At 53.5% G+C, this 27,558-nt stretch overlaps 1 protein-coding gene across 5 annotated transcripts; it reads right to left on the reverse strand.

The window, feature by feature from the left end:
- HELZ2 (helicase with zinc finger 2) lies at positions 1-26,900 on the reverse strand. 5 transcript variants are annotated; one of them, XM_052783980.1, is made up of 20 exons: positions 26,802-26,900; positions 20,372-21,513; positions 20,068-20,251; positions 19,559-19,666; positions 18,385-18,908; positions 17,394-18,026; positions 15,560-16,343; positions 15,041-15,116; positions 10,159-13,669; positions 9,223-9,308; positions 8,700-8,831; positions 8,286-8,453; positions 7,877-8,018; positions 7,292-7,408; positions 6,513-6,705; positions 5,613-5,747; positions 5,146-5,364; positions 4,672-4,828; positions 4,062-4,229; positions 1-3,540 (listed from the first exon to the last, which is right to left on the reverse strand). In XM_052783980.1, the coding sequence occupies exons 2-20, from the start codon at positions 21,373-21,375 to the stop codon at positions 3,416-3,418; spliced, it is 8,466 nt and encodes a 2,821-aa protein (XP_052639940.1). In that variant the 5' UTR covers positions 21,376-21,513; positions 26,802-26,900; the 3' UTR covers positions 1-3,415. The 5 variants fall into 5 exon arrangements, with proteins under 5 accessions (XP_052639940.1, XP_052639957.1, XP_052639949.1 ...); XM_052783997.1 differs by having other exon boundaries at positions 26,846-26,888; XM_052783989.1 differs by having other exon boundaries at positions 26,793-26,814.
- Positions 26,901-27,558: the final 658 nt, after the last annotated feature.

The following is a 27,558-nucleotide window of genomic DNA, read 5'->3' on the forward strand; positions in this document are numbered from 1 at the left end:
TATGTAGAAAACAATCTTTTTTGCCATGTACTGCAGTCAATGCTCATTTTCCTTTTTACCATTTGGTTCAGTCCAAACATAGCTGTCCCCACACAGATTCTAGTCAAAGCATCGCATAAACAGACCTTTTAGTAATAAAATCTATTATTTAAATAAATTCAAATCACTTTTACAATTATGGCTTAAATATCAAAAAAGGAATGTTGAGGTTCATTCTTATAAACGGTAGAAGCAGTTAAAAATATTTGTATCCAAAACGTCATTTGAGGTTTGCTGCAAGTCACAGACATACAAAAGATAAAAACCTGCCACATTTAAAGTTCCTTAATTTACACTTCATGACACTTAACATTTCATTTCTATTTTAAAAAAACCCAACAGTTTATTGCAGTAAATTGATTGTCCTACACAGATCTGTCCAAATCCTCGCAAACAGTCCACTGGGCTTCTCCTTTGCCAGCTGGAGCCGAGGAGAGGTTTCCTGGTTCTGGACATCTGTAATTTCACTGCCAGGCCAAGCAGGATGCAGGGCGATGGCTGCAACTGCACAGACCGTCACAGGCTGACACCTGGCACACCGCTTGCTGCGCACACAGGTTCCCGTTGTTCAACTTGGGCTCAAGCTCTAGCTAGTGCCGAGGAAATTAAGTTATCCTGTTGGATGAACCGATATTTGTGTCCTGCAACAACATTCTTTTGTCTGTGAGCTGCGGAAAACATAGTGCCTGTGTTCAGACAGATACCCTGTGCACCGTGCTGCCAGTGGTTTCCTATTGGAATTACCAAAGGTTTGGTCGTTTTGTTTTTTTATAAGTATGTTAAGAATATGTGCTTGAACATAAAATTCTTTCAAAAGTAAACTCAAAGCTCTGTGTGCAAATGAAAACGGACTACTTTGAACTTCTTTCCTCTATTAATTTCTATGATTATCCATGAACATAAGGACAAGAACACAATATTCAGCTGTCACTAACAGTCTATAAAAAGTTTGATTAATTGCACTTTCTGCTATCCCTGACTATTGCCGCTGCATGACCAACTCTACAGGTACCTGCTCACAGCCCAAACAGCCCAAGAGTCCAGCCTGGCTGTTACTGCTGCTTGGGTGGTCTAGGGCAGCCTTTTCTAAACACCAGTTACAAAATGCATGTTCAAAGGAAAAAAAATATGTATATTGTCTTGCAACACAAAGGTGACCAAGCAAAGCATTTCAGTCTAGGCTTTACCATCCAAAGAGTAGCAGTAAACACTTTTTCCCTGCTGAGTGCAAAGGGAGATGCTTTGTGAGGTCTCTTTCTTGGTCAGTACAAACACATGGCCAAATCCCACACAAGAGCATTGGACTAAGCCACTACACTCAAGGTGAGTCCCCTCATTTGTGTTACATGTAATGAAATAACCAGCAAAAAAACCAGGGGAGAGACTCTTCACTTACATTAGATCATGAAAATGATACCCACTGGTTCTAAAGGGACCAAAGTGACTTTGCTAGAATGATGCTGGCACCATGCTAAAGTATTTATCCCAACAATTCCAGTATCTTTTGCAATTCTCCACATCATCTTGGAGATACATGATTGCCTTTCAAGTAGTCCACAAAATGATTCCCATACAAGCTTATTTTGGAATTGCAATATTATTTGCAAAATCAGGCTGCTGCAGAATCTTTGAAGTCATCCTGGCTGGGATTTTAAAAAGGAGCAATAAACTTTACATCTTACCAGCTTTTATCAAGTATCTTTAGAACCAGCAGGAGTTACTTCCTACGGGCTTTTGTCCCTCAGGGAATCGCCAGCCATATGCCTGTTATTATGCTTCAGTAAGACAAGAGCAAGCCTGGGTGGTCTCTAGCGTACAGATCAAACCCACCAAATGCAGAAGTGCAGGAAGGTAGTTTAAAATAAGGAAGAGAACAACAAAATTTCTCCATAGGTTCTTGAGTCAAGTCTAACACAGAGTCATGAGAAGAAACACAGCATTAAATAAGGACTTTTCCAGACACAACGCTTTCTTATTGCACATTCCTCCACACTGGAAAGAGCCATGCTGCATTTTCAGTTGCAAACACAGGACAAAATTCAGCCCTGCCAGAGCGCTGTGAAGTCACAGGGACCCCTCACTTACGCCAAGGAGGACTGGTGTCCCAGCACAGTATATACTTGGTGCAAAACCACTGTGATTGCATCTTGGCTCCATCCTACGTGAACATTTAGAGACAGCCAAGCGTGTGGTCTTGGGGAGAGCTGAGGCAGGCACTTCATACATTCAGAATTGAAATGAGATAAAAGACGCCCTCCTTCAAAACTATCATGCTTCAAAAAGCAGCTACGTGATTCAGCAGAGAGCACCACTTCACCGCTATACATCTGTATCAGCCATACGTTACCGGGCAAAAGCAGCCTTCTCTAGTGAATCACAGCTTCCAGTTCATAGCAGTTTGGCTACTTAAAATAAAAAAATAGATTATACACATATATGCTGTGGTACATTTATCAAATTTCCATCACTGCTCTTAAAAACTCAGGCCATAAGACTGTGAAACAAATTCACAGAGTTAAAAGTTAATAAATTAGAAGCAGCTTTAAAAAAATATGGGGTAGGAAAGGAGGGCTCTTACAGGAGGAGATTTCAAATAAAACTCAGAACAGTTTAAAATATGCTGACAAATTCCAACGTTTCCTGGTAGGAGTGGTCCTTGCTTTTCATTAACTTTATATTGGTGAGGACAACCTCCTTTGTACAAAGAATAAGTAAATCTATTTACAAAATCAACTCGGCCTTGGCTCTGTGATATTTACACACTCAGAGAGCAGCGTTTTGGCTAGACAAAGAGCAGTACATGGTTCTCTCTTTGCTTTCTTCCTTCACTTAAAAAACCCCACAAAACAACAACAAAAAAAGTTTTTCTGCTTTGGGAAATAAGAACCCTTAAAAATTCTCTGGCCTTGGTTTTAAAATGAGTGGTAGTACTCAGAAGCTTTGGTCCTCTATGGCAAACAGCAGCTTGCTGCGCAGCTCCGTTGTGTGCAGTCATTCCACCCTCGACGAATGGACTGAGTATTTGGTCCCCAAAGCGCAGCTGCACTGGCAGATAGGATGGCGGCTCCGCTGAGCATCTTACAGTTAAAAAAATAGTATCATCACATTAATAAAGTCACACACTCATCCATTTCCAATGCTTTTTTGGTTTGCTAGAGCTGAAAGTTCCCATCCAAGGTTGCACTGATTAAAAAAAACCCCAAGATGCCAAAGCACGCACTGAAGCGGAGCTGTCGCTGTGCAGGGGAAGATCCTGGCTCCCCCACTGCATTTGGCTCCATAGGTCATTAAATAATGGAAAGATGGTGTCCTTCCCAAGGCACACATAACGCGGTTCAGGTAGAGAGGGACGAGCTCATCGAGGCACAACCCATCCTCATCGGCACAAGGCTGCAGTCTTCCTGACAAAAATCCCCTGGGCTGCAGTATAGCAGTTGTGCTGTCTGTAATGCTGCAGCAGTCTCCTCCACAAAGGGTTGCACTCCAGGAGGTACCGGTTCCCTGTTGGCGCAGGGATGGAGGCAGCGGGTTAGTGGCCAGAAGGGCCTCGGACAATACCGTCACAGAGCGGTCACAGAAACTTTTAGCTAACATTTCTAGCCTAAGGGTGCTGGATAACTTGCAGGGACATTTCCTTTAGCCAGAGCTCTGTGAAATCCCAGCTCCCCTTTCAGTGCTGTCATATCTGCGAGCAGCTTCCCTACACATCACAGCCCACGCCTGCGTGATTAGGAGGAAAATAAGCAGCCAAATTCTGTTAGGAGAGAGCTCTAGCGTGCAAGTGACAGAAACAACGTGGTCCAAACCAGAGGGTGAGAAAAACTAATTATACACGCTGCATACAAGCCATGCACGATCTCTGCTTTGCCCAGATTGCCCAGATAGCCCAGTTTCAACACCACAGACAGTCTAAAGGGCAGAAGAATAAAGCAGGAACATTGGTTGTACTAGTTTGGATCTCCACCCCTTTATCCAAGCATCCTGTTCCCCTGCAAGCCTGTGCACACTCCCAGAAGACCCACCTAAAATGCAGAGTCCTTCCTGAGCTCGCGTGATACCAACATTGATCTGGTTTGGGTCGGTAACAAACCCCAGGTACTTCTTCTGCCAGCTCTTTGTGGGCTTCCTATCAATCTCTGACCGGGGGCAGGAGCGTACAGTCGACAGGATCACGTATCTCCACTCACTTCCTAGACGGCAGAATTGAACCAGATTTTTTTTAGAACGAAGCATCTGGCCACCCCTCCACCCCACAAGACACTCATTTCTCTACAGCAAGACCCACAAAACTGGAGGCACCATTTGGGTTTCTCCAGCTCTTGGAGGCCATCAGGTGCCTGGTCGTTGCTTTCCAAAGAGCATGTGTTATGGCAGTTCTTTAACCCCCCCTTCAGACATCCTCCACCTTCCCATCTTCAGCAGTCTCGCCCTGCCTGGCCACTCCAGAGTTTTCCAAAGGATTTATTATAAGCACAAATCAGCCAGAAATCTGGCCCAGGGGTGCTTCCTTCATGGCTGAAACGACCCTGCTGTAGGATTTGCTCAAAGACTGTCTCTGTGAGAAGTTGCTTCAGTCCTCGGGAAGGCAGGAGAGAACAGAACGGCCCCCCCTCCGCCTCCCGCCAGCCTCACCTTGACTTTTCCTGATGGTGCAGACGGTCATTCCACTGATGCCCTCTTTCAGGAGGCTCTTGTTGATCTCGGACACCTGGGTGCTGTAGGGGCTCAGGATGGCGATGCTCTCTGGCCGGATGGTGCCATCTAGTGTCAGCTGCTTCGCCAACCTCACCTGGGGGGGGACCAGGGTCCTGCTCACCTGGGAGCGGTGGCCGGATGGCAACCAGCCCTCCGGCACCCTTGTCCCCGGGGCAGCGATGGTGCCTGGCTGTGCTGCTCCCCCTGCTCTGGGTCACGCTTCCCTACAGCTGCCTCTAGCCAGGGGCATCGTGACGCGCTCCAGACCCGAGAAGACGCCAGGCAGATCCTGCACCCCGCTGAACTTTATCTTCCGTCACTACTCATTGTCCCTCCACCATCCCCAGAGTCACCCTGCACAACACCCTCCTCCCTCTCGCATCTCCAGCGATTCCCCAGGACCCTCCTCACCGCCTGCTCCACTTCTTCTAGGTTAGCTTTGGAGTTCTCATTTTCTTCCTCAGTAGAAACCATGAGGCTCTGCTCCTTCCCCTCCACATGCCCGAAGATGATAGGGCAGCAGCCGTTATCTTTGTGGTGGAAGACGCTGGGTTTATGGCAAAGCTGGGGCCATGTTTTCAGCCGCATTTCATAAAACTCCTGGGATGGGAACTCACAAATGCCTTTGTGCTGGCAGACAAAAGGGGAGAAACTGAGGTAAACAAAAACCAAGGAACTTTTCAACCTGCAGCGTCTTTTTGGGCAGGCTTCACCTGCAATGCCGTTGTGCTATAGCTGGCACCGGGTGATTGCATTATTCATTACTCTAGGAAGGGAAAGCACTAATGGAGAATATCTGTTTCCCAGCGGGCTTGAGGCAAGCCCTGATAGTGGCATTTTCTGTGATAGAGAAAAGACAATGCACTTGAGGGCCTCACCATGCGGTACTGCGTATCCAGCATCCACGCCTGATTCCGGTAGCGCTCAAAAAGAGACACTTCCATGCCAAGACTCTTGCAGAAGTCGTTGTTGACCACAGGCTGCAGCTGTTTGTGATCCCCAAGCAAAACAACCTGGAACAAAGAGCAGACACCTTGGCTATGATGGTGGTGGCACTGGTGAAGGCAATCAACACTTTGAAAGGCTATTTGTACGCAGACATTTGTCGCTACTTATTTATGTTACACTTACAGCAACCTCAATCAAAGTTCATGTTGGGCATTATATAAAGATCCTGACCCAGATAACGCAGAGCCTTGATCCCATCTGACAGGAGAAAGACATCATGTAGTAAGTCTGCTGAGATCCGCTCTATGCTTCGTGTCACGTTAATACTTTGTACCTGGGTCAGCACATTTTTTGGTGGCAGTGATACCCACCCTGTAAAGAAGCACCAAAAATCCAGCCACACCGCCACTTGTTCTCTCTTGCAGAAAGCCAAGAGCAAGTTTAGAGGAGACAGTATGGGTGTAACTGTCTGAAGACAAGGAGCTGAGCTGATACACACAGCAGAGAGGCGAGCAGATGCAATAGTTCTCCACCACAGCTTTCAGGCCTACAGCAGGTCTGCTTTATGCGATATGAACAGGTAATGCACAGCTCATGCATCTAGTGATAATACTTCTGTACTGCATGTACCTCTCCGTGCCTCAAGATTTTAATTACAGTTAGTAGACTTACACCTCAAAGGAAACAACTCCCTGAAGGCTGAAACATTGATACACCATCACAGATCCTGGTAAAACTTGGAAGAGCAGCATGGTAAGGGGTGGAAGACATGCAGAAGTTCGAGAGCCCTGAGCAGCTGTCCTAGAGACTCATCTTTGGAAGGGACTTACCTTCTCAGCATAGCGGTGGCTGACCAAGGGGATGAGTGTCTCAGGCTCTATGGACATGGCACACTCATCGATGATTATCTGCCTGACATTGAGCTGCTCCAGGGAGGTGGCAGATGCGGCGGAGCATGTGCACAGGATGACATCGTGGCCTGCCAGTTCATACGTACGAGCAGCCGACAACTGATTTTTGTACCTGGTGGTCAATGCAGAAGACATCAGGTTATGCATAAGGGAAACACCCCCAGGTTCCTCATGCAGGAACCAGGCAGAGGCTATACTTTCCCAAATACTTATGGCTCCATCTCCCTCCCCAGGATGAGCTGGTGTACCCAGAAAAGGGCTTTGGGTGGACACTCTAGGAAATGTACTTTGTCCTGAACTCAACAGGGCAGGGGCTCAGGGTGGAGGATGCAAGTGTCACACACGCATCATACAACTTTTGGTCCAGATGGACAACAGCACCAGAGCAGAAGTGATGCTGAGGCTCTGCACTGTACCAGTAACCCTGAGCTAATCACTTTTTATCACTTTTTCAAAACACACAGCTCATTAATCTGTCTTGATGTTTTCACCGAGTTCCTTGGCTTGCATGAGCCAAGACCAATCCGCTGACTTTCACGCAGCCTACGAGTTTGTGTCAGCTGAGACCTAGCAAGTATAGCCCAAAACCTCTTCTTGCAGGGGGAGGCGACTGCTGCACTGCGTTCCTTCGGGCAGTGCCTCAGAGGTGGCACACAGCCAAAGTCAGCCGTCTCTCACCAGGCTCTCTTTCTACTCACTTCTTTGTTTCTTCTTCTGTTATCTGCTCTCCTTTCCTCATCCGAGCATCAAAGTTAACAATCTCCTGCCAGCAAGGGTTGGGCGGCCGCCGGATGCGATAATGCAGGATTATGTCACTGAATAAAGAGTCAATATATAAATATTTTCCCCCAACACAGACCCCAGTGATCTCTTCTACAGTGAAGCGTACCACACCTGCCTATGTGGAGAAACCCCATTAGCTAAAGAAGTCACAGCCAGGCTGTTCCATCTTTATAGACCCAACACTTAGTTCACCCTTGAGGACACAAAATACAACCACTTTTCTTTAGCACTTGCAAGTGGGAATGAAGTCAGAGACTTTTAGAGCTTTTCAAAAGAGAGATGAAAACATCTAGCATCTTTTCAACAACCTGGGTTTCCTGACTAGGTGCTACATTAGACTATACACCTTCACTTGAAAAAATTAATTACCATGCAGGTTCATAGTGCTGCTCCACGCTAGCAGAGTGGAAGGCACATTCGGTCTGGCTTGTTCAGCTTTACCAGCGCAGAAAACATCGCTCCCCAGCGCTCTCAGAACTCGTGGGGCCATGCGGTCCTACCTGAGCTCGCGCTTTGGTGTTGTGTCCCGCAAGGCTTTGCGGTAGAGGTTCCGGTTGCTCCCTGGGTACGGGAATTCCATTGTCTCAATGGCCTCCCCGTAAACCCTCAGTGGTTTCAGGTTCTTCATCTTCAGCAGCTTCTCTGGGGAAGGAGAACAGGTCTGCTCAGACAGCAGCAGGCACCGGTGATGCTGAGAAAGCTCGCAGCCTGCGAGGTGCCCAGGGTTTGCCGCGCACTCGCCTCTTCTCCCCAGCCCTCTCTCACCACCCCCATCTTCACTGGTCCTTGCCCAGCAGTGAGGTGTCTTCTGGAAGGACCGGTCCTGCTTTCTGCCCCTCCTGCTCACAGCCACATGTTCTCCCCCTCCACCAGTACAAGCCGCTTCAGGGGCTTAAAACCAATAGTTACCAGCAACAACATCAACAGACTTGTGGGATGGGCCACAGTACAAGATGCACTTTCTCCCCTTGGGCTTTTCTTTTTCAGAGACTGGTATTTGGTCCTCCTCGACGGTCTCCTCATTCAGCTTATGGAACCAGTAGACAATGTGAGTTCCAACAACCGTTTTCCCTGTGCCTAGAAAAACAAGGAGGTTGCTGAGAACACTTTAACCATGACACCCATGCTCTAGATCAGCATCCGGATGATCAGCCATGAAATAAAATCAAGAACTGAGAGGACTGCCTTGAAGAGCTGTGGGTCATGCCAACCCACGCTGCCGTCCCCTGTCTCACCAAGGGTCCTATGGAAAGCAAGAGATTAGCTCTAACCCGCCTTTCATAACAAAGTAGGCATGTACTCCTGCCGTCCCCCCAGCCTTACCTGGTGGGCCTTGGATGACCGTGAAGGATTTTCTCAGGGCATTTAGAATAGCCTGGTTCTGACTCTGGTTAAGCCTCCTGCAGCTGCCAGGGAGATCAAAGGATTTTTGCTGCAGGATTTTGGACGTTATCACTGTTATGGCAGAGCCAAGAAAACAAGTTTAAAGAAGGTTACTGAAGACAGCACACAAGCGATTCAACAGGAGGATGCAGCAGGTACCAAGCAATCGTGGCCCGTTTACAAGACCACCTAAAAGTACTCCTTGTCCCGTGCCAGGATGTTCTGCCCATGAGCCTTCTCTGTGAGTCCTGGGGATTAAAACATCACCCATGCCACTCTCCAGCAGGGCATCCCATATTACCTTCCCTCTGCCAGGCTAGCAGCTCCTCTCCTCCCCTTGGCAGGGGAACCTCCTGGTCTGGGAGTGTAACCCCTACAGCAAGGGCCCACAGAAGCTGCCAGGGCACCTGCCTGGCCAGAAGCAAGTAGCCACAAAGTAAGAAAGGTGAATATTTGCACCTACCTTTTTTAGGAGGTTCGTGGCCGAGGGTGATGCTTTTAGCAAGCTCAGAGGCATACTTGAGCCTCCAAAGTGCCTTTTCTTTCCGTCTGACAGACAGGGAAAAATAAGAATGAATGGAATGTAGCATAAAATAGCAAAAATTGTAATACAGCTTTGTACAACTGTCTTGTTTATTCTTTCTCTCTGCTTTGGTGTTGCATTAAGTCCTTCAACAAAGGACTTAAACCAAAACAACTCTTATTCTGCTCTTTTGCATCTGGGACTATTTCTCAACTGTCTGAAAGAGCTGAGCCTGCAAAGATGTTGAGAGAAAGGAGCACAACTTCCGTCCCAACTCCATTTTATTAAGGCCCATGCCATTTTATTGGATTAGCTTCCAATTTTTTCCTAAAATTCACAATCCAAAAGGAAGCACATTCTGCCCTGAAAAAGCTACAGCAGCTGTGGGTGTGTAGCAGTCCATGCTGTGTACAAAGAAGGGCAAACTAGACATCAGCTCTGCTCTAATAAGAGCAGATCTTGCTTCACAGCAACAACAAAGGGGAATGATTGGGAAATCAGGGAGCACTTCTGCGAAGCAAACCCTGATCCAGTGCTTCACACTGCCTTTTATGACACATATTGCAGCAATCCAGCAACATAAGAAACAGATGCCCAGGGAAATTTCAGCACGGCACCTTCCCCTATCTCCCCATTCTCAAGGTCAACCAGAACAGCAAGAGGCAATCTGGAGAACAGATCTGAGAAGTGCTGCTACCCCCACCGAACATCAACAGCCCAACAGCTTGGCCAGTCAGAGCTGGGCAAAGACAGACTTTTCAGGGGATCAGTCACACCAGCAAGCAAAGCGTATCTGGGTGCAGCAAAGGAGTCCCGTGGAAAGCCGTTGCTCCGCATGGACAGGTTAAGCAGAGCCCGACCGCTAAGCCCACTTACACATCTGGCAGCATCTTTGGTATGAGCTCCACCGTGAACCTGGCAGAGGCATGTGAGACTTCCACGGGGATGTTCTCCATAGACGTATAGTGGATGTAAAAGTTCATAGTATGTTGAGCAGTCCTCTCTGATTTCTCATCGCTGAACTCTTCAGTGACCCCGTGAGCCACCCAGGTGTAGGTATCTGGATCAACCACAAAATTGCTTTCTGACCTGCCCTTGTTAAGAAAAGTCAGATTCTGGAGACTGTGGCTAAGGCATTCCTCATCACTTTGAAGGCCCCCAAGCTTCAGCCCACCTAAGCGAATGCACAAGTAACAGTGGTTGAAGTCCACTTCAATGGAGCACTCCTCCATGAAGTTTTTGTTTAGGACAAAACTCCCTTGCAGCTGTCCTTTGCTCGTCCTTTGCTTTGCCCAGGTTATTTTGACATCGTGGAGGACAATCGAGTCGTTTTTGGCCACCGCGCACAAAGCAGACTCCATGGCGCTCATCGGCATCCATATCTTGCTATACTCTGTTGCGTGCTTGTACTTGTCTTTGGACAGCAGGGTGGCGTAGGCAGAGAAGCAATCAATAGGCTTTTCCGTGTGCTGCAGGCAGATGTCGAAACCCGGCGTCACGCACCACAGCTGCACAAAGGGCACCAGGAAGCCCCGGCAGATGTCTGTGGTGAGCTGGAACTGCAGCGCGTCGCCGGCGCTCAGCTCCAGGGAGAGCTCTCTGTAGTGCGAGCACTGGCTCTTCCTTACCCAGCCCATGTGCCGCTGGTTGAGCTCCTTGCTCTTCTGAAGGAGGGAGGCAGCGGTCTCAAACTTCTCGCTCCGGATGGCTGCCAGCACATCTTGCCAAGTCCGGGTGCCTAAGAGGGTGACGCTGCGGTTGCGGAGAGGTCCTTCCTGCAGGCTGTGCTCCTTCATCATCTCCACAGAGTACACCCTCCTCTTCCATGTCAGCTTGATGCTGCTGCGCTCCTGGATGAATGTGGGCTGCTCTATCAGCTGAAGAGACCTGTAGTTAATTATCTGGGGATCTGGAAGACTCTCTTTGTTTAGGGGAAACAGGACTTTAAAATACTTGTTCATCCCTTCGATATCCACTACGAAGGCGATCTTCTGCAGGACTTGGCCCTTCAGCTGGGTGGCCATCTGCAGGCAGTGGGCTCTCTTCTCGTACATCATCGCCTGGGAATTCTTCCTGTTGAAGTCATGACAGAGAAACTCAATGTCGTCCGAAGAATAGACAATGGGCTTCTTGTGGAGCACGGAATGAAGGTGCCGCTGGACCACGACATCCACATACCGGCGGATGGGGGAGGAAGCCCAGGTGTACGAGTCAACATGCAGGGAGTAATGGCCCGCTTTTGACTGGACAGTGGAGTTGGAGCGACTGAAATAGGAACGGCTGAGCAGTCTCCTGAACTCCAGGGCCACGGGGGCCAGCCTTGGGTGAATGTCATCAGTAACGATAAGGTCTAGCATTTTGTGGAAGTCACAGACGTTAGCGGCTGCCTGCAGGTGCTCCCAGATTGGGGCCAGGAGACTGAATTCCACGTTTTTAGGGGAGTCTTGGCCAGGAGGCACCTCTCCCAGGTGGTGTGAGAGATGGATGGACAAAGGAAGGATGTGCCTGTACTTGTTTTTCATGTGTGATAGCTGTTGAGGGCTTGGCTCGCACTGACACCGGAGCGGAGTGACATTTCTGGTGTCCTCCTGGCTGGTGAGGAACTCAGCCACGAAACTGTTGAACATGATCATTAACTCCTCTATCATCTGATGGGACCCCCTGTTACCTGGGGAGCTTTCCTCGTCCAGCCGGTCATAGAAACAGTCCTCCTGCAGCCGAAACTTCCGATGGATCCTGGAGAAGTGATACGCCACAGCTATGCAGTCCTCCAGGGTATCGAAACGAAGGGCCCCTGCTGCTCCCCTGTAGTGGTCCTTGATGAAGAGCTCTGCCTCTTCATAGGACAGCTGCCTGTCCGAGCGGATCACAGAGGTGGTGAAGACTCCCTTTAACATCTCATCAGTCTCCTTTTCTATGGTGACAAACAAGGAGATCACCCGACGATCTTTCTGTGGCAGGAGGCTGCAGACGTCTTGGCTAATGTGGGGTGGGAACATGCACAGAGGCTCCTGGTTGGGAGCGTAGTAGGTGACACCCCGCTTCTTTGCTTCCAGGTCCAAGGCACTGCCTTTGGGAATAACGCCAGCCACGTCTGCAATGTGGATCCCAATCTCATAGTGACACCCAAGATCCCTAATGCTGACAGCATCGTCCAAATCCCTGGCACCTTGGGGGTCGACAGTGAAGGTCAGGTAACTCCGACAGTCCTTCAGCTTTTCCTTGGTGAGGTTTAGTTTGCTGCTGGAGGTGTGTTTGGCTGACTCCTGGGTGACAGCAATTGGGTATTTCTTCTCCAAACCATACTCCAAGTTGAGGATCTTTAAGCCTTCTTCCAAAGTCAATGCTGCATGCAGAATCTCCGTTATTATCCCCAAAGGGTAGTAAAACCCTTCCCGCCAGGAGATAACCTGGACGCAGAAGAACTGGCATCTCCTCGTCTCCTGGCTGATCTTCTCGCAGCTGACCACTCTGTACTTCCCATTGACAAGCCTGCGGATGGGAATGACATTGGGTTTCTCTTTCAGCCCTGGGACGAATATTTTGGTGACAGTGGGATCGATGGGTATCATCACCCGGGGATCAAATTCATCCATCATGCAGATGAAGGTCCGTTCCCTCTCCGCACGCTTGAAGATGCCCACCACCTTCCCCTGAGGGCGATGGCTGCCGCTGTCAGCCGTGCTGCTCTGGAGGATTTCCACGAGCACCTCGTCTCCGGTGAAGGCCGTCCCGCAGTGAACTCTGCCTCTGATCTGAATGGTCATGGCAGGGGAGTCGTTGAGGGTGAAGGCAGAAGCTCTGTCAAACCCTTCTTTGACCAGCTCGCACCTCTTGTACATTTTGGGGTGCATGTGCAGATACTCTTGCATCATCTGAGAAGAGAAGCTGACGTATTCCTGCCTGTCTTCCCACAGGTTTGAAGCCTCAGACTTCACGTTCAGCAGCCCTTCTTCGGACACCGTCACCAGCACGTTCTTGCTCTCGTCTAAGAGCTCCTGGAGGATGGGATCATCGGGATTCACACTTTCACCCTCAGAGCTCCAGGAATCCGTGTCGCTGTCATCCTCATCCCCCTCCGGGCTCCTCCTGCTCCAGCTCTCCTTGTCGCACGCAGCCTGTTTGATCTGGGCCATCGTCAGGTTCTCCGGGAAGACACTTCCCTTCTCGATGCACTGCTGGATGAAACGCTTCCACACCTTGCTGCACTGGCCGTGGGAGCACAAGGCCACGGCATCCCCCACCGCAACAACCAGGGACTGAGCCCGGGTCATGATCGTGTTGAGCACTCTGGCTTCGTTGAAGAACTCGAGGTGGTGGGAGGCCGAGACGCGGAGGCTCTCACTGGTGTGGACTGTGCTGATGATGATGACTCGGAACTCCCGCCCTGCACCAGAGGAGACAAGGAAGATCTCATTCACAGGAACCCAACGGGGAAGACCCTGCCTGGCTGCCACCTGGCGCTCTGCCCATCTACGCTGTGTTACGTGGCTGTGGGTTGACGTAACTTCGCTCGGCTGAGTCACAGGAGTCACCTCATGTGAATAAAGCAGCTCTTGGGGATCGTGAGGGCCTCCGGGCATGAACCAGGATGGACACCACGAGGCCACCACCACCCACGCACCAGGGAGGGAAGGGCAGCGTGGAGAGGGGAGGAAGGCAGGGCACTGAACCAGCGCAGCCACGAGCACCCGTGGACCAGCCCCGCATGCTCCGTGCCACCGGCAGCCCCCGCCAGCCACTCCTCGCAAATGTGGGTAGAGTTTTCTGCGAATCCCAAATTCCTGGAGGAACCGAGGGCCTGGCAGGAACGAGAGCAGTGACCGTTCGCAAGAATCCCTCTCCCCTCAAGGACAGCTCTGCTGATCGCACAACAAATAACAAACAGCAAGAGGCACCCTGGTGATTTCAGAGCTGGGAAGAGACTGCAAAGAAAGGGTGTGGAGATCAGAAACACACCCCAGGGGTCAGTTATTCTCACCATGAGGAGTCCCAGCTGCACAATAAAAAAAAAAACAAAAAAACCCATGGATGAGTCATAAACTAAATCCTTGAGGACAAAACCAGCCCTATCCCTCTATCATCATCTAGAGCAGCAGACTCCTCCTTTAGTGAGCTGTTCTGCGATTTTTGCTGCAACTGGTACCCACAGGCCATCCTGGTTTCAATTCCCTTCTATTACTAGCCTCCCCCGCTCGTACTTGGGGCTTCACACGATTCACACACTCTCAAGTCCCCAGGATCACACTTACAGGGTTTTCACCCTCCTACAAAGCAACGTCCATATATTTGAAACGAGTTGACAGTTGGGTGCAGATTTAATTCAGTGTGAAATCTTATTCACTAAGGAAAAAATGAAATCAAAGAATTAGCAACCAGAAGGGGATGGAAATCAGCCAAAGGATTTCCAGGCACTCCCTCTCCTAATCAGCACTATGTGAGCTGTGGCGGCTGCAGCAGTGGCAGAGCCACGGGGAAGAGCAGGGGAGCTCTGCCCAACAGCACCGCATGTACCCTCCCAGAGAGGTGTTTTGCCACGAGATCAGCCAGTATTTTGCATTTTAGCAAGCAGGACAACGTTGAGATGCCAGAAACACCTCTGCTAATGACCCAGTATCTCTTCCCCCTGCTCATTACACAGTGGCTGTAGCTGCAGTAGACTCTCCTGTCCACCAGCATGAGTGCGAAAGTTCTCCCTAGCACACAGAAGATCTCAAAACGCAGCCAGGCATGACTAACTATTGCACAAGACACAAACCTGGCAAGTTTTCATAGTTTTCTACCACCACATCTTGCAGCTGCTTCTTCCTCAGCTCTTGTCTTGTTGCAGAAACCTGGTAAGAAAGCAGTAGGCGCAACTGAATACAGTTTCAGATCAGAAATGGCCCCCCACCCAACACCAAGGTCCCTCACCCTTCTCAGCTGCGGGTTCCCCAGAAAGTTACTCGACAGCAGCTACACAGCCTGGGCTGACTTCAGCCAGTGCTCCTGGTCCGCCCTGGAGTTAACCTGCCTAGAAGCTGCTGAAAGAAATCTTCAACTAAACCATCCCACCATGGGGCATCTCTGCTCCAACCACCCATGACACACTACCCAAATGGAGAACGCCTTGAAAAAACACTGATGCCACGCAAGACCCCAGATTCCCTATTTTTGCAAGCCCAAAGGACAGGTTTACCATGAATAGAGTCCAGCATTTATTAGGGAGCGTTTAGGGAGCGGTCAGCCGTGCATGCGTAGCCCCTTCAGGTGGGGAATGCATGGTTCTCCTACACACCTGCATCCCATGGGAGACCACACAGATCCTCTTCAGGTCTCGGACACCCCACTCATCCGGCCATCTCTGATAGATCTCCTTCACTTTCTCAATCACTTGTATTATCTCGGAGGCGTTGTGCCAAGAAATCATGGACATATCCCTTTCAGCCACGCCACACACATGGCAGAACACGAGTGGGTAGATTTCGGGATGGGCTGGGATGTTCCCACTGGCTTGGATAGCATTGCCTTTGCCAACGTAGAAGTGCTTGGAGACAAACTCAATTATGCCTGCAGTGGAACGGTAATTCTCATTGAAGATGATCCTGCTCTTCACGGCCACTTCATGCCTCTCTTTCTGGTAAAACTGAAAGAGACGGTTTAACAGGGTGTGATCAGCAGATTGTTCATCCCCAACACAGAACAGCTTTGGGGTTATCTGCATGTGATCCCCAGCGAGGACAATGCGGGTCTCAAAAGTGGCGTAGGAGAGTGGAACCAAAGCTTCGCACTCCAGCATCTGAGCAGCCTCGTCGATCATGATGTGGGTGAAATAGCCTGGGGCAACCTTCAAGTTCTTGGATAACATGGAGGTGGTAATAATGATGTGGTGCCTGTCGATCTCCTCCTGCGTGGGGTGTCGGAAGGAGCGCTGGTCTGGCGAGAGGCAGCAGTACATCTGAGTGATGGGGTCTGTCAGGTTGATGGGACGGTCAGTGGATATAATCCTCAAGGGAACAGCCCACGGGTGCCCGTTGGTCACGTAGTTATGGAAGTACTCCCGGATGTAGATGTCAGCAGCACTGGAGGGGAAAAAAAGGGGGAAACCACAAGGAATTGTAAGTGCTGTTCCCAAATGCTATGACCAGCATCCCAACGCGCTATCTGATTATTCAACAACACGCACCCAAACTCTCCCCCAGCTTTGGCTGACAACCCACTTGTCACAGGAGATATTCACATATGTGCAAAGAAGCCGATGTTTACTCAGCCACCAATTCCAAGCCTATTTTGAGAGTATGGTTTAAAATAGGAGTTGATACTCGAGACCAGGGCATCTCTCGATGCTCATACGGAAAAATGCAATGATGTGCCCAACAAAATCTGTAGCCCTGCTGCTCTCTAGGGACAAGTCACACAGACCTCTCCTCCGACAGCTAACCATCCCCAGCCCAGGCGGGTGATATGAGATCTGCAGAAGAAGCTTCAGTGCAAGCAGACAGCCTGTTTCAGGCTAAGATTAGCAGTCAACCATCTATTATACATTAAAAATTAAGGCAGTAACAGCCTGCAGGATCGGATGTGGACACTCTTTTCAGCATAACTGCTCTAATTTTAACAATCTTGGCCTGGTTTCTCTGAAGGCAGATACAATGGCAGTCAGACCAGATCTGCATTTCCTCTTCCCCAAACTCTTCCTGGAAAAGTAAAAAAAACTGGCAATGTGCACAGAGCACAATAGTCTTCAAGGGCAAGTAGAGCACAAAATTATCCCAGCAAGGTCAGGCAACAGTTTTCTACTTCTTCCAGTACACAGTAAAGGCTAGAAAGAACTAACTGTCTCTCCAACCCCATCCCCATTTTATAACAAGGCAGGAATATGCTGCCTCTTACACAAACACTTCCAGCCATGCCGGGCTTCTTCCCAGCAGGAAGTGCTAGAGCAGTTGAAGACATATTAAATAAAAATTAGTTTATTTAGGCAAGTAATTGAAATGCATACTAAGAAAAGGGCAGCTCAGCTCAGTCTCATACACCCCGGCTCCCTCTCAACCCACCAGACAAGCAATGGACTAGCTTGCTTGGATCCAGCCCCACAACTCTGGTTGCCTCTTCCCTCATGCCCTGCTAACCTGTTAGTGTGAGTGCAGATCAGCACCCGTGTGTTGGGCTGCCTGAGGATCTCCATGGTGGCCATGGCCAACGTGAACGTCTTGCCTGTGCCGAAAGGCCCATAGATGAGAAGAGGTGGGACCTGCCGGCTGCTGGTTGCCTGGCCCGTGATGAAGGAGATGGCTAGTTTCTGCTTGCTATTCCCTTTCTGTGGTGACCCAAGAGAGTAGGGGACAGAGCAACTGGCGACATCTGGTAGGACCAGCTTCTCATCCAACAGGCGGTCCACAGCCTGGTGCCACTGCCGGAACAGCAGCTGGTCGATTTGGAACTGGATCTCCACCTTGTGGGACGTGTTTGGTGCGAAGTTCAGCTCCGAGCAGCATCTCTTTGGTATCTGTAGCCAGATGGTCTTCTCTGTGGTGGCTTTATGCTCCACACTAACCTCGTAAACCCGATTGTCCACAGGTGGGTCAAGCGCCAGGAAAGCAGTGGGCACAGACCTGCTCAGCAGATACCCCTCGTCTGTGTCCGGCGAGAGGTTATAAGGGGTAGGCACTTCAGCGAACAGCTCACCAGAGAGGGCAAACTTCATCCCCATGGAGAGGCTTTGCAGCATGGGGGTCAGCAAGATAAGGACCCGCAGGTTGAGTCTGAAAGGAAGAAACACCCGAATGAACAGCAGAGAACTGGCCCATCGGTTCATCAGCAACCGCCCCCCCCGCTGCAGAGCGGGGATTGCCACCTACACCCAGAGAGGCTCTGCCAGCCCCCTGAGGACACAGAGACAGAAACCGTGCTTGTAGCTACTCCACGGCCGCAGGACAAGACCCAGCCCTTCCCCTTCTATCGCTACCCAGCAAGCCACCTTTCTCGACAGGTTTCCATTTTTCTGGGAAGGTGCTCCAGGCCCCAAGCCAGAAGGGACAGAGACTTCAGTAACAGCGTGGCCCCAAGGGTTAGCAATGGACCCGCGGTCCACAGCAAGGAGGATCCACACCTGGCACTTACTTGGCAATCAGAGCCTGTTCAGCTTCTTCCTCGCGGAAGAGGAAGCCGTGCATCCTCTCACGATAGTTGAGTCGGGTGATGGGAACGGTCGTACCACCCTCGCGCTGGTAGTCCAGCGCAAGAGCAGGAGGTTTGTACTTGGCCAGCAGATCCACATCTTCGCTGGTCCTCGGCACGCTGGGAACGATGATCCGGTTACCTCTATCCCATCGCACGAAGCTGACAGGGCGGCTGCTCTCCCTGCTGCTGGGAACGTGCTGGGGGTTATCCCGCCGGCCCACCTTCACCTTGATCTTCTGCATGAGGACGGGGCGTTTGCCAAAATCAAACACCACCCACTGCTCGAAGACGCCCAGCGTGCAGCACTCCATGCAGACCTCCACCAGCGCGGTGGCTGGGGAGGAAGGCAGGGTGGCCACGTGCTCCCCCCGAATGTAGTGGAGGCCCCGGGAAAGTCCATTTCCCGAGAAGTAGAAGTTGACTCCAGGTTCCCGCTTGAGTAGCGCCACATGCTGCAGAGGCATCTGCTCGTTGAGGAGAAGACAGGGACACAGTGAGGGCAGCCCATGGGAAGAGCCCGGCGGCTGACGAGGTCCTCCCAGCAGCATTTCCTACCGAAAGCTGCTGCAAGAACCGAACGCCATGCCGGACCTACAGCACACCAGAAATTCTCCTCAAAGGAGCTTATTCCTCATGCAACCCCACAGCAATTTTTTAAGGTCTTAAAGAACCTCAGGTTTCAGTTTTATAGCAATTGAGCCGGTCTGCTGTAAACGGGAAATCTCCTATGTTGGAGAGGGCAATTAGATGCAGGCTCTTGCCCCCAACACCCATGAAATCCTGGGCAGGGAAGCAGCTGAATCTTGTTATTTGTGGTGATACGTGGGAGGTGCTGAGAGCAGCTGGGGCCACCCCAGCCCCACTGCATGAGACGAGACAGGAGACACGGTGGCTGCACCCCTCATGCACGGCCCCAGCTCAGGCACCACGTGGGCCCGAGCTGCTCCTGAGTACCCAACACACATCCTCATTCAGGCGTCCCCAAACCCCTATCCTTCTGCCTCTTGCAGAAACAATAATTAAAAAAACAAAGAACCCCGAAAGACAAGGACTGTGCACAGCAGCAGGTGCTGCCAGCGGCTCACAGCCTCTTGCTGTGCAGAGCTGGGCTTACCTGGGAGTGGACCCTGAATTTCCACTGGTATTTCATCCTCCTGTCCTCCAACTGCAGGTGCAGGGGCTGCTCACACACAACTCTGACACCCTCGACATGCTCAGCCATCTGTGGGGGAGGCAGGAGAGGAGCGGGACTGAAGGCAACATCCCAGGGACACGCTGCAGAACCCTCTGCGGGGCCATCTTCATCCTTTGCTTTTACGCTACATCCTCCCGAGAGGGGACTGTCAGTAAATCCTCATGCTCAGTCCTCAACCACTGCTGCTCAGCGTCCCCACGCAGCAGCCTTGGCAAACGGAAGGACCCGCGGCATAGTGGTGCAGTCGGGTACCCCAAGCGGGCTTTTGGGTTGCCGTCTCAGAAGGGATGAAGGAAGGAGGATGCAACACCCCTTTCTGCATCGCCGTTAGAAAGGTGAGCAGCGGGCTCCGTTCCCAAGCTCTTACACAAGAGGCTTCTCGCCATGCGCCAGACCAACGCGTTCCCACCCTGCCGCCCGTGACTCACAATCAACACCTCGTTGGAGCACATCCGATACTCGGCGATGAGCCGGTCCTGGTAAGACAAGAGCCCTTCCTTCAGCGCTCGCTTCTTTTTCTTCACGGCAACCTTCACCCTCTGGATCCACTCCTGCAGCTCCTCGGTGGAATGAGCCTTGGTGCAGCTGTTCCCCATTTCGCACACCTCCACTCTGTCGGGAGAGAGGTGTCCCAGGTGCCACCCGTGCCTGGTGGCACGGGGGTCCACAGCGAGCCGGCAGCTGCCTGCTGCCCCTGCCCTCTTCCCCCGCCGCACCGGGTGGATGCCTTACCTGCTACACAGCGAAAACTTGGTCAGCCCCAGTGGCGGCGCACGGTGGACCCACTGGATGGAGGCATCAACCGAGAGCATCTGCATATGCTCGACAGAGGAGCAGTGGCTCTCGAAACTCTCCTGCGAGCTGAAGGTCACCAGGCAGAGCCGGCAGTAGAAGTGCACCGGCACAGGTGCCGCCGGCTCGCCGTTGACGCTGCAGGTCCCTGCAGCCGGCAGCAGGTCGGAGCGAACCAAGCCGTGCTCCCTCTCGGCTTCCCAGACGGCCATCTCCACGTCGCTGTGGGCGTACTGGCAGCGCTGCGGGCTGTGCTTGCAGGGCTGGCCCCTGGAGACGAACCTGCAGTAGCTGAGGGTCGGCATGAACTCCGGGCAGGGCCGGACGGCGGTGTACTGCTGCTTCCTCCGGCTGTCCGACACCACGTGCACCAGGAGGGGGTCCCAGGTCCAGTGGGACTCGCAGAGCCGCCCCTGGCCGCCCACTGAGATGCGCTGGGGGCAGCCGAAGAAGCAACGCCTGCAGATCTCCTGGAATTGCCCCCCGAACTCGCTGGCGATCTCGCCGGCAGCACTGCCGGCCGGCGATTCGGGGGTGGCGGTGGGGTGACCCCCCAGCTGCGCCTGCAGCACCGCTGCCTTCAGCTGGCGCCGCTCCAGCTGCTGCTCCCTCTCAAAGTTCCAGACCACAGCCTCCTCCGGGCTCCAGGCAAAGGTGCACTGGCTCTTGTGCTTTCTGCAGCCCAGCCCCACTGCAAAGTACCTGCAGACGGCGTAGCGGGCCGGGTTGGGGAAGCCCGGCCGCCTGGACACCTTCCTCCAGGCTGTGCTCCGGCGGCTGCGGCAGCGGGCCAGGAGGATCTCGTACATGCACTTGTGCTCTACTTTTCGCAGTTGGTAGGTGATCTCGTTCTCCTTCACGCTGCACTTGGAGCAGACCAGGCACAGCTCCAGCTGCTGCTGGAGTCTGCCCAGCGGCACCGCCGGGCTGTTCGCCGTCGGCATCCTCAGCGGCGGCTTGAGCGGAGCAAAATTAACGGCGGGAAGTTCCTACGAGACAATGCTGGGGGGAGGAGGTGCCATGGAGTGGCCGCGTCCTAGCTCGCTACGTACCTGCTAGCCATTGGTGCGAGTTCACAAAGCCTGACAAAGAAACGAGGAACAAGCGACTTAGCAGGAAACATCAGCCAGTCCCTGGCTGGACGTGTGCCGAGGCACCGGCACAGCCTGGCCTCGCTTACCAGCAGGCAGCCAGGAACCTCACCCAGCGCCCAAACCCACCAGATACCCTTGCCCTTGGCACCCAAGCGCCTGCTCACCCAGCTCTGTTCATCCGCCAGCCTAGATCCAAGGGGACAGCGTCCCGCAGGGACCAGGCTGCCGAGTGGCGAGGGGTCCTGGCAGGGCTCAGCTCGGTCTCCAGCGTGCCACAGCCTGCAGACCATCGGCATTTACCGCCCGACACGGGAGAGCCGGCGGCAGCGGAGGCTGCCCTGGAGGGCCCGGCACAGTCCCCACGGTGGCCACCGACCTCCTCCCGGACCGTGGCCGGACGATCCGACTTCCTCTTTCCACTGCCTCCACCGCCTCGGTTCGCTCCTGCCAACTTTTTCTTTTTCCTGCTTCCTCCCCTGGGTCTGGCGGGGCAGCCCCACACCAAGCGGGAGAAACCCAGCTCCAACCCCCCAGCCCATCTCCCTCTGTGGCACGAAAGATTAATTGGAATTAATTAACAAAGCAACCACCCTCTTTGCTCCTCGGATGCAGCACCCAAGGCCGGGAGACGGGCATACTGAAACACAGATCTGCCGGCATCTCCTCCGGCCGACAGCTCCATAAACATCCGTCTGGGAGAGCTCTGGCTCCGGTGGCAAGGAAGGTGACTCACTGCTCCCTGCTCTCCTGGGCCACCGGCTCCGGCATTTGCCAGCAGTTTCCTGGGTAACCAGAGGCCAGGAGCATCCCTGGGAATGATGCTACAGGGTTTCGTGGCTGGGCCAGGTGGCTCAAGGCAAAGGGAACACGCCGGGGCAGATCTGTGGGCAGGGTGTGCTGCCAAGCAAAGCCGCCAGCCTCGTGCCGAGCATCCGCCTCGGGCTCCTGACCCACAGCCACGAGGGACCGGCTCTCGAGCGATAGCGGGGAAGAGCGGTATTTACGGCTGTGGTCCGGCAGACAATGGAGCAGGAGGACAGACTTTGCGCTGCTTCCGCAAAAATGCTTTTCACTTTTAATTAAGACTCCTTTCCCCACCTCTAGGATAAACGGGGTGCTTGATGCTGGGGGAGGCAGGCAGGGGGGTGCTGAAGCTGCTGCTCCGGCTGAAGCTCCAGGCAGCAAACACGGAGCCAGAACTGCAGGGGGGAAGCGGCCGGAGCATCACCCACCCTCCCAGCTCACCGTTAGCGAGCTCCTTGTATCCCGTCCCAGTGCCACAGCAGCCACCTGCTGCCAGTCTGGGAAGAAATCACCTAATCGTACTTCTCTGCCACACGTCAGGTTGGACACACGCTCAGCGGGTAAACACCAGCCCTATTTATCTCCCAAGGTCTGGCAGCGAGCCTAGCGCTGGGCAGAACTGCTAGTTTCTGTTTCGGTAAGCTGCAAGACTCCACGGTGGAGTCCCACGGCAGGGCTGGCTCTTCCTCTGCCATGATTCGGGTCACTGTGCCACGCCGCCGGCTCTCCGCACCGAGAACTAAATCACCCCGACTCATCTCTGCGCCTTCATTTCCAAACCTTTACTTGCAGCGCTCCCGTGCAGGCTGGCAGCCCTCACTTGCAGCATGAACATACAGCCAGATGGGCAGCATGGCCCTGCCACGGCTCTTATCTATAAATTGTCCAAACCCACAGCATCTGCAGGGACCACCGTGGTCCTGCTCAGGCAGCATCACCCGCTTGCTGCTTCCTGCAGGTACCCAGGCTCAAAGCCTCAGCAGAGCTGCTGGATGTGAACGCAGCACAAGTGCTAAGGAAGAGCATCCCTGAGCCGGAGCGGGGCTGGGGCCAGCAGAGAGCCAGGGTATCCCCATCCTCTGCCTGTAACAAGGTCACAGTCATCGGAAGAAAACCATTTCTGCAGCCCAGACACTGCACAGGGGTCAAGAGCTCTTTCTTTGCTCTGGTTCTACCACAAAAAAAAAAAAAAAAAAGGTTGGGGCCACAGTAGAGGTGCTGCCTGATTGCTGACTGATGCAGAGAAAATGCTTTGCACTGAAATGAAATAACTTGGGAAACAATAAAAATATAGGAGAGCACCTATGAGCAATAAAAAGGCAGGAAGGGGAATGGGACACTGTGTCACCTGCCCAAGGGCACCTGGGGATGCTCCGCTGATCCCCAGCAAGACAACAAAGGCAACGCAGCGCTGGCATGGGGCTGCAGACCCTGCACCCAGGGGCTGCTCCTGCTGAACCCCCCCCAGGGTCACGAACACCTAAAAAACCCCCGGCCGCTGGGAACCGAGGCAGCAGTTTGGGGAGACACGCTCTTCCCCGAGCACGGCTCTGCAGGACCCTGTGCTGAGCTGCAGGAGGGGAAACCCCTGCACCTTTTGGGGGCCAGATATCCCTCCTGCGCCAGCCTGGCGAGACTGTCCTTGTCCAAAGCGTGATGCTAAGAGGGAGCATTCCCACTCCTCTTTCCCCAGGAGGTCAAGAATCCGCTGGAGCTAACCCGGACCCGCAGGCGCAGTTTGCCGCGGTAACTCCGCACAGGGGCTGGCAATTCGGGGGGCTGGCAGCGGGCAGGGCAGGAGGGAGGGCAGGGGGAGACGGCGGCAGCGAGGGGCTGGTGGGGCCAGGCTGCTGCCGAACCACAGCCAGCAGGAACGCCCGGAGAGGGACCCCGGGTCACGCTCAGCCTTCAAGAGCCTTTCAGCTCCTTTGAAGCTGGCAGGGGTGAGCAGCACACCCTGCGGAACCGGGGCTTATTTTGAGGCTAACATCTGTGGCTTTGGGAACACTTTGGTTTCCCTCCGATAGGAGTTTCACCTTCCTTCCTCTGGAAGTCTCCTCCTTAGGACGAGTCCTCCTGGGAAAGGCAGTCCTGTTCAGGATTTGTGCAACATCTGTGCAATGCTGTCACTGGTGAAAACTCCAAAATACCTCAGGAATACACGCGAGAGAGGATGAAATCTGATCGCTGGCACTCGGCTCCATGGAGCAGGAGCTGAGCTTCCTGGTCCCAGCACGTCCACAGCCGCGGAGCCCAGAGGAGATGCGGTCCTGCAGCAGTGACAACACCGACCTGCTCAGTTAAATACTTTAAGAACTACCCATAAAGACTGTACAGGACAGCTAGGCTGTTACTGGTAGTCATGTCAGGCAGGGCATCCCAGTCTGAGAAAGCTAAGAGGGAATATTCCACCTTTAAAGGGTCAATTCCCTTGCTGTTTATTTTTTTAAGCAAGCGTTTGATTTTGAGCAAGCTGCCAGAACATGCTCTGGGTCTGGAGGTGGGAGGGAAGAGGAAGGGGAAATGCAAACCCCTCTTCAAGTCTCCGCGCAGCACCAGCACCGAAGCCAAACTAAAGCCTTTTCCTTTCTACGACCATCTTATACCAGCAAAAAAAGTAAAAAAAAAAAAAAAGGAAGAAGCTACAGAACTTTTGCAATCCAAGCCTGGGTGGAGGAAAGATGCAGGGCATGAGGAAGCTTGGGGAGGCACACCGTAAGATAGCTGTCCAACTGACAATAAAACTGATGTTAACAGGGCAAAAGCCAAGTGCCCCAAGGAAAGTAGGAGCTGATCAAGAGCAATATTTACCAGCAAGCTACAGACTGTGATTTGCAAGCTGAATTACATACATTTTAAGAAAAACAGTAGTCCTGAAAAGCCCAGCCTGGTGTTTAAAGCCACTTGCATCCTGCTGACGGGTGAAACAAGTCACTCTGGCAGAGGGAGAGGCTGGTTTATTGTATGCCCAGCTCCGCACCTGCTCACGGAGGCTCACAGCCCCATCAGGGTGAGTATCTGCCTCTCCTGATTGCACATACCCTCCCCAGGCACCGACAGGGACACACAGCCCCGCTACCCAGCACCAGTCCAGCCTCGCTGCAAACCAAACCGAACCAAACCACGCCATCGCCTCGCTAACGGCATTTGCTCCGCGCTGGGGAAGACGCTTCAGGTCAGGGCCGAGCCGTGTTATGTCCGAGCATTATCCCCTGGCAAGCGCCTCGCAGGGCTGCGCTGATGCCAGGGATAATCACATTTCCCTGGAAATGAGGAGTCGAAGCACGGCCTTTTGCAGAGAAACGCTCATAGTGCATCCGCGGCTGAATCCTGCCGCTCTGCACCCCTCTGCCATCCCTGCCCACTGGGAGGAAAGTGGCCTTTTTGTTAGGTCTTGCCTTGATTAATTATTGACAGGAGGTTAGGCAACGTGCTACAATGGAGTAAGCCAAGTGCCCCTCGATCAGAGCAAGCGACGTGGGTCAGAGTACCGGGACAGCCCTCTGTGGGGATGGGGACAGGCCAACCGCGCACCTCAGGGGACCGCAGCCCTGCACCCCGGTTATCGGTCCCAGCTGAGCACCGGACCTGGGCACCCAGGGAGCTTTTCCTCTCTCGACCGCGAGCGCTCGGAGCAGTGGCGCGAAACCAGCACAGCATCCCCCAGCACCCCGTGAGCAAACAGTGCGGCCGGGCTGGCTTGGAAGGGTTTGGTACCGGTGGAAGAAGAGCTGCGCCGCGGATGCTGCCCTGTGCCACCCCATCGCCTGCAGTTAACCCTCCTGGCTGCACCAAGCCCGTACCCCTTCTGATATTTCCCTCCCGGGCAAAACCACCCTCAAAAGTTCTTGGGGCCCCTCCTTTCCCTGGCCCTTTTCAACATGAAGGTTCACTCCACGTCCCACCCAGAGAGCTGGCACGGTCCTGCCAACCTGGCTGCCGCAAAGTGACAGCCGTCACGCTTCTGCCCAAGTCGGTGGGCATGCACGAACCCCCCCCCCCGGTTTGTGCACAGGCCCCAGGCACCGGCACCCCCAGTTACAGCATTTGCCTTCTTACCCAACTACAAAAAGTTCACCGGGAGCTCCCAGACCACAACCCCCAAGCTCAGAAGCGGCAGCAGAAAGGGGAGAGCTGCCGGGGATCGCTCACCGGAGGCGAAACCGTGCACCCCTGCCAGCCCGGGGGGCTTTGCACCCCAAGACCTGCATCCTGACCCCCCCACCCACCCACGAAAGGGCTCCAGCCCGGGCAGGGATGCTGCGAACCGGGATGGGAGCAGAGGCAGGGGGGGCTGAACGGGATGAACACCCTGGAGCATCCCACACCGTGCAGCACCCCAAAAGCAGGCTGCAGGGCTGACCGGGACCACCCTGAGCCCTGCAGCACCCAAAGAGCCGAAGCACCCAGCACCCTGCAACCCCCCCCCCCCCAGCCCCCCCCCAACCCGGAGCCCCCCGCACCGCTCTCACCGCCGCCGGGCTGGGGTGTGGGGGGGTGGGCTGGGGGGGGGTACCCGGGGACTCGTCGCCGCCGGCAGTTTCGTTTCTGGGGCCTCCCCGCATTCAAACCGGGGCCGGACTTCGCGGAAATTGCATCACGGCAGCTCCGCCCCGCTCCGCCCCGCCGGCACCGGGGGGAGCCGGCACCGGCACCGGCACCGGGGACGGGGGGAGCCGGCACCGGGGACGGGGGGAGCCGGCACCGGGCCGAGCTGCCCGCCTCCCACAGCGAACAGCACAGGCACCCTCCCCCCCCAACATAATTACCCCCCCCCCCCAGCACGGAGGGGATGCTCCCGGCCGCTGCTCACCCGCGGAGGGTCGGGGTTCTCCCACGTTCAGCCTCGGTCCAGCGCCCGGGAGCGGCGGTACCGGAATAATCAAGCGAAGCTGAAGCGGTAACGGGCGGGAGCAGCGGTCCCCAACCCGGCTGGGGCCGTCCTCGTCCCCGTCCCCGCCAGCCTCCGCTTAAAAAGGGCTCCCGGGAGGGGCCGGGCACGCCGGTTTCCTTTCTGTTCATCAGCATCACTTTCGTTTTCCATTCCTTTCCCTGGATGACGAGGTGCACCCAGCTGCAGAAAGTTCAACCTCGGGCTAAAAAAAAAATAAAACCCAAATGCGCACCACCCCCCCCCCCCCCAGCAGCAGAGCCCCCATTGCATCGGGCTTCGTGCAGGGTGGCAGCACCCAGGCCCTGGGTGGCAAGAGCCCGCACCCCACTTTGCAG

The sequence above is a fragment of the Harpia harpyja genome, chromosome 1 (assembly GCF_026419915.1).
Source record: "Harpia harpyja isolate bHarHar1 chromosome 1, bHarHar1 primary haplotype, whole genome shotgun sequence".
Classification (NCBI taxonomy): domain Eukaryota; kingdom Metazoa; phylum Chordata; class Aves; order Accipitriformes; family Accipitridae; genus Harpia; species Harpia harpyja.

Bases quoted from the DNA above. Each gene is read 5' to 3' on its own strand.
- HELZ2 (XM_052783980.1), bottom strand. From the start codon at position 21,375: ATGCCGACGGCGAACAGCCCGGCGGTGCCGCTGGGCAGACTCCAGCAG. The intron at 19,667-20,067 runs GTGAGTCACGGG...CCTCCCCCACAG, and splicing joins GCTCCAACGAGGTGTTGATT to ATGGCTGAGCATGTCGAGGG. The intron at 5,365-5,612 runs GTGAGGCCCTCA...TTTGTCTGCCAG, and splicing joins TGGATACGCAGTACCGCATG to CACAAAGGCATTTGTGAGTT.